General features: G+C 43.4%; 1 protein-coding gene across 1 annotated transcript; it reads right to left on the bottom strand.

Annotated features, from left to right (window-relative positions):
- Nucleotides 1–5,089: 5,089 nt before the first annotated feature.
- On the bottom strand, nucleotides 5,090–8,542 carry thy1 (Thy-1 cell surface antigen). The gene is made up of 3 exons (XM_063494042.1): nucleotides 7,669–8,542; nucleotides 7,395–7,575; nucleotides 5,090–5,147 (listed from the first exon to the last, which is right to left on the bottom strand). The coding sequence occupies exons 1-3, from the start codon at nucleotides 8,540–8,542 to the stop codon at nucleotides 5,090–5,092; spliced, it is 1,113 nt and encodes a 370-aa protein (XP_063350112.1).
- Between the last annotated feature and the right edge of the window lie 327 nt (nucleotides 8,543–8,869).

The raw sequence follows: 8,869 nt of genomic DNA, 5'->3' as shown, positions 1-8,869 counted from the left end.
TTAATTAAATGTGTCAATAATTAATTAATTACATGTGTCATAACTATTTATTTATTTAATTAATTCCAATTTTAATTAATTATTGCCACATTTAATTAATTATTTAATGGTGTATTTAAGTAATTCATTATGGCAGTCCTGGCGTTCCATAGGTTAGAACTGTCCCCTGACAAACTGAAAAGGGCTTCATAACAACTGAATTACTAAAAGAGGAGCTTCTCTACCAAACAGATTGTGTCGTATTCTCAAAGGTAGCACAACTGAATAAATCAAATAAAACTGCGAAGCCCTATAATATTGAAACTAAACAGTTAGGAGGTGCAAAGTATATCGTGTATAGCGTGTTAATTAATGCTAGGGCAGAAAAAAAAAAAGGAAAAGAAAAAGGGTAGTGTTTAAATCCAAGCCCTGACTGTAAATAACTCCCTTAAGGTAAAGACAGAATGTAGTCCTGGGCTTTTTTTGGGTCGGTAAACTCACGTCTGCCCTCCGTCATTTTCAGCACCAGCACCGCTGGGAACAGTAGGGAGAACTTTATCTTCCTTTCGTGCAGCAGCCGTTTACAGGGATTAAATGCCGCTCGTTTGTCCGTGACAAGTTTGGAGTAGTCAGGGAAGATCATAATGCGGTGGCCATTCCAGCTCAGCTGCCCCAGCCTCCGCGCAGCTTCCACGATCCGTTCCCTGTCCTGGAACCGCAGAAATCGGACGATGATGACCCTCGGGGGATGACCGTCAGGTCTCGCCAGGCTGCGGTGTGCGCAGTCAATAGTAAATGGCCTGCATTTGTATAGCGCTTTACTCAGTCCCTAAGGACCCCAAAGCGCTTTACACTACATTCAGTCATTCACCCATTCACACACTGGCAATGGCAAGCTGCCCTGGGGCGCACTGACAGAGGCGAGGCTGCCGGACACTGGCGCCACCGGGCCCTCTGACCACCAGTAGGCAAACATGGGGTTAGTATCTTGCCCAAGGATATTTGGCATGCAGCCAGGAGGCAGCCTGGGATCGAACCACCGACCTTCTGATTAGTGGCTGACCTGCTCTGCCACCTGAGCTACAGCCACCCCAATCTCTAGCCCGCCCGGGAAGTCGACCTTCAGGAGTTGTGGGATCGTGTTGCCCATGAATGCTAGAGCGTCCGAACCCTCGCAGCCCTCTGGAAAGCCGGCAAAGCGCAGGTTGTGTCTCCGTCCTCTGTTTTCGAGGTCGTCTAATTTCTGTCGTAGAGCGTTCACCTCGTCACTAGTAGCAGGAGGATTTTCCTTTAGCGTTCTGCTAGCATCCTCAAGGAAATCCAGACGAGACTCAGCGTTGCTTATTCGAGTAACCATATCCGCTAGCTTAGCCTCCACTGCCCTCGTAGCAGTTTGGATAGCATTCAGCTTGCTCTCTTGTGCCTCGGAGGTTTCCTTAAGTAGCACGTAAATACTTGCAAAGTCTTTGGCCATTTGTTCAGTTGTAGCAGTCTGAATAGTATCCGACATTGGAGGTGAGGGCGGGTGTACATCATTAGCTTTCGCAGAGGTTTCCTTGCTAGCGCCTTCTTGCCGTCGAAGCGTCGAAGTTTTTGTTGGTGACTCGGCATTTCTGAGCTTTCACAAAGGGTCTTCAAGCTTCCCACTGTCCTGAGGTGATATTTTGTAAGTGTTGTGTAGATGTGTGGAGTCACCGGACTCCATGACACACCTTTCTGATAAAACTCTGTGTCACAACCATAGTGCATCAACACCAAAGTCGATGTAATGGAAGATTTAATTATTTTTTTTGTAAAAGAGCTTCATTTAGGTAGATTGTGGAGGCCATAAGCAAATGATGAAAAACAAGGTGGCTTCTGTCTTAAAAACATGTGTTATGAGAGAAAGTAGGGTATTTTGTCAGCACCATCAGATGTCAACACCATCAGGATTTTTGTCTGACGGTGTTGACCCTTTTTCTAATGGTGTTGACAGAAAGTGTGCTATTCTTCATTCATTCATTCATATTAAGTTATTTTTATTAATATTTCAGTCATATTACTTTCTGTGTATTTTACTGATATTTCTGCTTTACAGATGTGTCGAATATTATCGAATTTGCCGTATCTTGAATCTCATTGTTTATGTATACTTTATTAATCCTGTAGGAAAATGCTTAGTCCTCTGCATTTAACCCATTCACTCAGTGATGCAGTGGGCAGCTACAAATCCAGGATGGCCGCTGTTCATTGGATTTGAACGTCCAACCTTCCGATCATGTGGCATCTACTAAGCTATCTCTGCCCCGAGAGCTGGTCTTTAAGTGATGATGTATGAATCCTGCTTCCGGGCCCAAACTACTCGTTGTTTATTAAGCCTGTTGTGCTGCTAAAATGTTTTAATGCTTTTTATCTTGTTCTATTTAATCTGAACAAGCCCCTAAAAACAGTCAGTGATCACTGTTGGCCTAACCATCAGAAACCCTGCATTAACTTTTATCAAGTGGAAAAAAGTTAGCGTTCATCCTCCAGCTTCACTGTGTTTATGTTATGCTAACATAGCTGTGTCGCTAGCGATCACGTAGCACATCATTATATTCCAGCTAGCCCAACTTCAGTAACCCTACAAACGTCACTGCTGTTTAGTTTGCTGTCTTCATTTATGTTGGAATGCAGGAGGAAACCAGCGAGCTAACTTCTAACTCAGCCACACTGATCATTTTATTAAAGATGAAAGAATTTAGACAGTTTGTAACTCTCAGTGATGCTGCAGAGTTCCTTTGACTTTGGGATCCGCAGCGGAGTTTCGACCTGGATTATTGCTTAATACATAATTGTGAGGTGAATATTCATCCTTAATCTGTATAAATGCAAAATTATAGTAATTACAAGATGGTACATTTCAGGCTAGAATGGCAAAGGGGAAGCTGTCTCTGTCTCTCTGTTGGGACAGAGAGAAACAACATTTCCACTGCAGAAAAGATATTTTTCCTAGGGAAGTATATTGGTGGCTCTGTTAAGGAAGCCTTAGATGGCTATTTTCTGATTGGCTCTGAAGATTCATATGAGGCAGCATGGAATATGCTCAATGAACGTTATGGAGAGCCTTTTGTCATTGCTAAGGCCTTTAGAGACAAGTTACACACCTGGCCAAAGGTCACAGGAAAGGATAGTGCAGAGTTAAGAAAGTTTTTTACAAAGCTGCCAATCTGCAGTGACTAATAACGAGAATCTGAACATCCTCAGTGATGGTATTGAGAATCAAAGACTTGCTGCTAAACTACCAGACTGGTTAAGTAACAGATGGAACCGAAAGGCTACAGAGTACCAGCTGGAGCACAAAAGGTTCCCACGTTTCAGTTACTTTGTGACATTCCTGTCAATGGAGGTAAGTACTGCATGTAATCCCATTACATCATACCAACCCATATGAGAAAGTGACTTTGACAAACCAAAGACACAATCTCAACCTACACCCATTCATAAGAGACAAGATACAGCGAAAATCTTCACAACTAACTCTACTGAAAGAAACATGGTGTCTTGTGTGTTTTGTGAAAAAGCAGGACACAAGTGTGATAAGTTCACTGAGAAACCAGTCGCTGAGAGAGTTCATTCAAGGTGAAAAATTATGTCTTGGCTGTTTAAATAGTGGCCATCTCCCCAAGAACTGCAGCAAGATGACATGCAACACATGCGCAAAACGGCATCCTACATGCCTGCATGAAGAAAGACAAAGAAAGAACTGCCTAAAGAGCAACAAGTGAACTTAGACTTAGAGCTTTTTATTGTCATTGTGCAGTTTCTTGCACAGCGAAATTGGGTAGCTGGACCACAAAGGTGCTACAGTAAGAAAAAGAGAAACCAATATACATCGAAGGTGGAAAATAAATAAATAGAATAAAATAAAATAAAAAGCAGTGTATATGTATGTATATATCTATATCTATATCTATATACACACACACACACACACACACACACACACACATACATACATGTGTGAGTGGAACTATATACATGGTATATTTGTAGGAAACACTGAAACAGACTGGGACCAAAATAATTGCACTTGAGCCAAAAATATTGCACAGAACATGGATAGACTGAGATATTGCACATAGATGATCAACAGCAGTGTCAGGGTGGATGTGTTGGGGAAGTCTTTACACACTCTTAGTTACCATTAATAGTTCTGACAGCCCACGGGAAGAAGCTGTTCTTTAGTCTGTTGGTTTTGCACCTGATGAATCTGAGCCTTTTTCCAGAGGGCAGGATGTTGAAGAGGTGGTGGTTGGGATGGAGGTTGTCCTTTATAATTGCCCTGGCTCTGGAGAGACATCTTGAACTGAAGGAAACCCAGCATCAGGTAACACAGTCACAAGACACAGTCGATGAGACCACCTCTAATAGAGTGACTCATAAAAGGAAAAACACACAGACATCTGCAATAGAACCAGTCTACGTATCCACACAAAATGAGCCAATTAAAGAAATACTGATCTACGCTCTGCTCGACACACAGAGTGATTCTTCATTTATTCTTAATGAAGTAGCAAATAACTTGGACACAACCAAAACCCAAGTTAAGCTCAATCTCTCTACAATGTCATTCAAGAAAACCACTGTACCATGCACAAAACTTGAAGCTCTGCAAATAAGAGGACTATTTTCCAAGAAGGAACTCACTGTGGCAGTTGTTTCCACATGGGGCTTTATACCTACTAATCTTAGTCATATTCCTACTCCAGACACTGCAAGGGCATGGCCACATTTTGAAGCATGGGGTATACTACCCTCAAAAGCCCGGCAAGATACGTGTAGTCTTTGATTGCTCTGCACAATATCAAGACACCTTGCTGAACATGCACCTGCTTACAGGGCCTGACCTCACAAACACTTTGGTGGGAGTGCTCTGCCCAATAAAATTCTAAAAGATAATTTATTGACAAATAATCAAGAGATAAAAGATAAAACAGTCCAGTGTCCCTTTTATGAATCAAATAAAAACACACAGTCCCAAGGCCAGAGCCAGCTATGCCACACTGCCAGTTGCACTCCACGTGTTGCCTTTAACAGGGTTAGAAGTTGTCCTCCGAGACCCACCACCCTGCAAGCATATAGCCAGTGGTCACTCCAGCCTCTGCAACTCTGCTGCCTTTAGGCTGTGGCATATATTAGGCCCTGGCCTGCACAGAGAGACAAAACGACACTTTCACAATAGAAGTCATAGCACAAAACCCATCCATCCCAAACATATCCAATTTCATCACATTACATACCTGCACAGAGAGACAAAACGACACAGCAGTGTTTGTAGTGTGGGCTATAAGTAGACCAGTGTATCAGTGCAATGAAGTACACCTGCCTCTAATTCGTCCAACCCCATTCCAGCCATTGGCTCATCAAAAATGTAACACACACACACACACAACCACTCTCAACCCAGTGCAACTTCACACAGTAATATGGAGCTGAATTAACACAGGCACATTAGTCTACCATGTTACACCCCTCCCTGCTGAAATGGTCATTGTCCCAATGACCATGTAATCTATAAATATTAGTCTCCAAATCTCTGTGGAGGCAGTCCTTTGGTTGTTCTTGTTGACCGTCTGGGTTCTTGATGAATGGGTCCTGTCTCGATGCCTTTTGGGCCAGCCTCGAGAGGGATTTCTGTAGGAAGCCAAAACCCAACCCAGGGTGGGGCAGCTGAAGATCTACCAGTGTGTGGCAATGCATTTCCAGTTTTTAAATCTTCCTGCCTGGCTGTCTCCACCTCACTCTTAGAGTTCTGCATATCTTGTTGCATAGGTAACAAACAAGGTCTCATTAAGTTACGATGCATCACTTTCTCAACATTTCCCCCTTCTTGTCTAATCACATACACCGGCAAATCAGGATCTGCTTGTTTTATGACAACATAAGGTCGCTGCTCCCACCTATCTGCCAACTTACCTCGGCCCCTTGCTCTCAAGTCCTGTAACAATACTCTCTCTCCAGGCAGCAATGGAAGAGCATCTGTTTTCAGGTCATAATATTTCTTTTGCCGGGACATTTCAGAGTCTCTATGGTCTTGAGCTTTTTGGAAGGCATACTGCAGCCGTCTCTGATGGCATTGCACCCAGTTGCTCACGGAAGAGCAGCCCACATTTTCAGTAAGGCCCATCAGCCGATCCTGGGGAAGAAATCCATGCCTTCCAAACATCAAATAATGTGGTGAATATCCTGTAGAACTGTGCACTGTATTGTTATATACCTGGATCATCTCAGGCAGGTGATCTCGCCAGTTTCGCCTCTCTTCACCTAATGTGCCCAGCAGCCCCAGAAGAGTCCGGTTAAGCCGTTCACAGGCCCCATTTCCAGCTGGGTGATAGGGTGTTGTATGATCCTTCTTTATGCCATACAATTCACACAGCTCATGCACTAGTTGCGATTCAAAGTTAGGATCTTGGTCTGACAGCAGTCGTCTCGGTGCACCGAAGGGCTGAATTACCTTGCTCCAAAGTGCTTTAGCTGTTGTCACTGCAGTCTGGTCTTTTGTAACTGCAGCCCAAGCAAATTTACTGAAGTGATCCACCATGACCAAAACATTATGATACAGATCTTCTGGACCACCTATAGACAAAAAGTCTACAGACAACAGTTCCATGGGAGCAGATGTCTTAATGGGAATCAAAGGAGCATGTTTTGCAGCAGCCGCTTTATGCAGGACACAGGCCTTACATTGGGAACACCAACTTATAACATCAGCATTTAATTTGGGCCAGAAATATCTTCTTTTAATCAGGGATATTGTTTTTTCTGGGCCCCAGTGTCCTGCATATTCATGATACAGTTGCCATATAGAACACTTCTCACCCTCAGGAACCAAAAGTTGAACTACTGGATCAACCTCCTTGATATCATGTGATGTCCGACACAACACTCCATCTTTTAGTGACAGTCGTTCCCAGTGCCGCAAAAGACAGAGAACAGGTTTAGACTCCTGTTCCCTCTCACGCTTATTTGGCTGATGGCCCCTCCGTAGATACCAGGCCACCCTTCTTAGTGTTGGGTCCTCCCCTTGCAAGGCAGACCACTGAGATGGCGTACGTTCAGGAAACAGAGGCACACCACAGTTTACATTTTGTAAACCCTCCTGGTTAGAGTTGCTTACGCCAACACACATTGCTTTGACCGCATTTACTTCAACCTGTTTAAAGGATGGAACCTCTACTTCTTCCCTTTGTCCCTCTGTAGCCTCCAATACTACAGGTGATGGATATCTGGATAGTGCGTCTGCACTCTGATTAATACGCCCTGGCCTATATTTGATCTCAAATTGAAAACTAGCCAGGCGTGCTGCCGATCTCTGCTCTAAGCTACCAAGTTTAGCTGAACTCAAATGTACCAAAGGGTTATTGTCTGTGTAAACTGTAAAGGGTACACAATACAGATATTCAGCAAATTTCTTGGTTACGGCCCGGGTCAAGGCCAGAAATTCAAGTTTAAAGGAGCTATAGTTCTTATCATTCTTCTCAGAAGGGCTCAAACTCCTACTAGCAAAAGCAATTACTCTCTCTTTTCCATCCTGAACTTGTGCAAGTACGGCTCCCAAGCCCTGGTTGCTGGCATCTGTATACAAGATGAAGGGTAGATTAAAATCAGCAAAAGCCAACACTGGTGCAGATGTCAGAGCCATTTTTAAAGCACTAAAGGCTGTGTCACATGTAGGGTTCCATTTAGAGGACAAGGGAACATCCTTCCTCTTAGAATTTTGTGATGCTCCAACTAATATCTGATTTAATGGTTGGGCAATTCTTGCAAAATCTTTCACGAATCTCCGATAATAGCCTGCCAGACCCAGAAATGACTGTAATTGTTTCACAGTAGTTGGAATAGGCCATTCTTGAATACATTTAATCTTGTCAGGGTCTGGAGCAATCCCTTTTGCTGAAACACGATGGCCCAAATACTGAACCTCTGGTTTTAGAAGACAGCACTTCTTGGGTTTTAATTTGAGGCCATGCTTGGACAGTTTACCAAGGACTGCATCCAAATGAATCAAGTGGGTGTCAAAATCTGGAGAATAGATTATTACATCATCTAAGTAGACAAGTACAGACTGTAAGTTTTCTTCCCTCACACATACATGCATCAACCTTTGGAAGGTGGCTGGTGCGTTTGACAAGCCAAAGGGCATTCTGGTGAATTCAAACAAACCCATAGGTGTAGTGAAGGCTGTTTTTTCTCTGTCTGGTGGGGACACCTCAACCTGCCAATATCCACTGGCAAGATCAAGTGTGGAAAAATACTTTGCGTTACCCAAACTGGCAAGTGACTCTTCTATTCTTGGAAGAGGGTAAGCATCTTTATGGGTCACAGCATTAAGTTTACGATAATCCACACAAAATCTAAGTGTCCCATCCTTCTTACGGACTAAGACAATCGGAGAAGCCCATGGACTGCAACTAGGCACAATGATGTTAGCATCCAACATACCTTGAATCAAACTCTTCACCTCCTGATATAACTTTGGTGGAATTTGTCTATAGCGCTCACGGACTGGTGCAGCATTGCCCGTAGGAATTGAATGCTGCATGGTGCTTGTCAATCCATAATCTTCCTCATGCACAGCGAACACTGCTCAGTGCTCATGCAATAAAGCCTGCTGTTTCTCCAATTCCTCTGTGGACAAATGAAGACCAGTTAAATCAGGGAACATGCATTTCTCCTTGGGCAGGGCTTGCGTTTGGTCCATACTCACTCTAACTGTGTTTACACCAACACGAGTCATGTTCACACTATTCTCTTGTATGATATCTGCTGGGTCAATAATAAAAGTCTTAGCCAACTTCTGATGTCTGTAAAGGTACATTGGTGAGTCATTAAGGTTTTGGACCCTAATCAAAAGCCTCCCATCATGGAC

Source organism: Pelmatolapia mariae, linkage group LG14, assembly GCF_036321145.2.
Source record: "Pelmatolapia mariae isolate MD_Pm_ZW linkage group LG14, Pm_UMD_F_2, whole genome shotgun sequence".
Lineage (NCBI taxonomy): Eukaryota > Metazoa > Chordata > Actinopteri > Cichliformes > Cichlidae > Pelmatolapia > Pelmatolapia mariae.
This window is presented reverse-complemented; position numbering and strand designations above follow the sequence as displayed.

Excerpts from the sequence above, each read along its gene's own strand:
- thy1 (XM_063494042.1), bottom strand. The coding sequence starts at position 8,542 with ATGCAGCATTCAATTCCTACGGGCAATGCTGCACCAGTCCGTGAGCGC. Across the intron at positions 7,576-7,668 it reads CTCTAAATGGAACCCTACAT|ATGCCAGCAACCAGGGCTTG; the intron begins GTGACACAGCCT and ends TCTTGTATACAG. Across the intron at positions 5,148-7,394 it reads AAGAAATTTGCTGAATATCT|GCCAGGGCCTAATATATGCC; the intron begins GTATTGTGTACC and ends CTCTCTGTGCAG.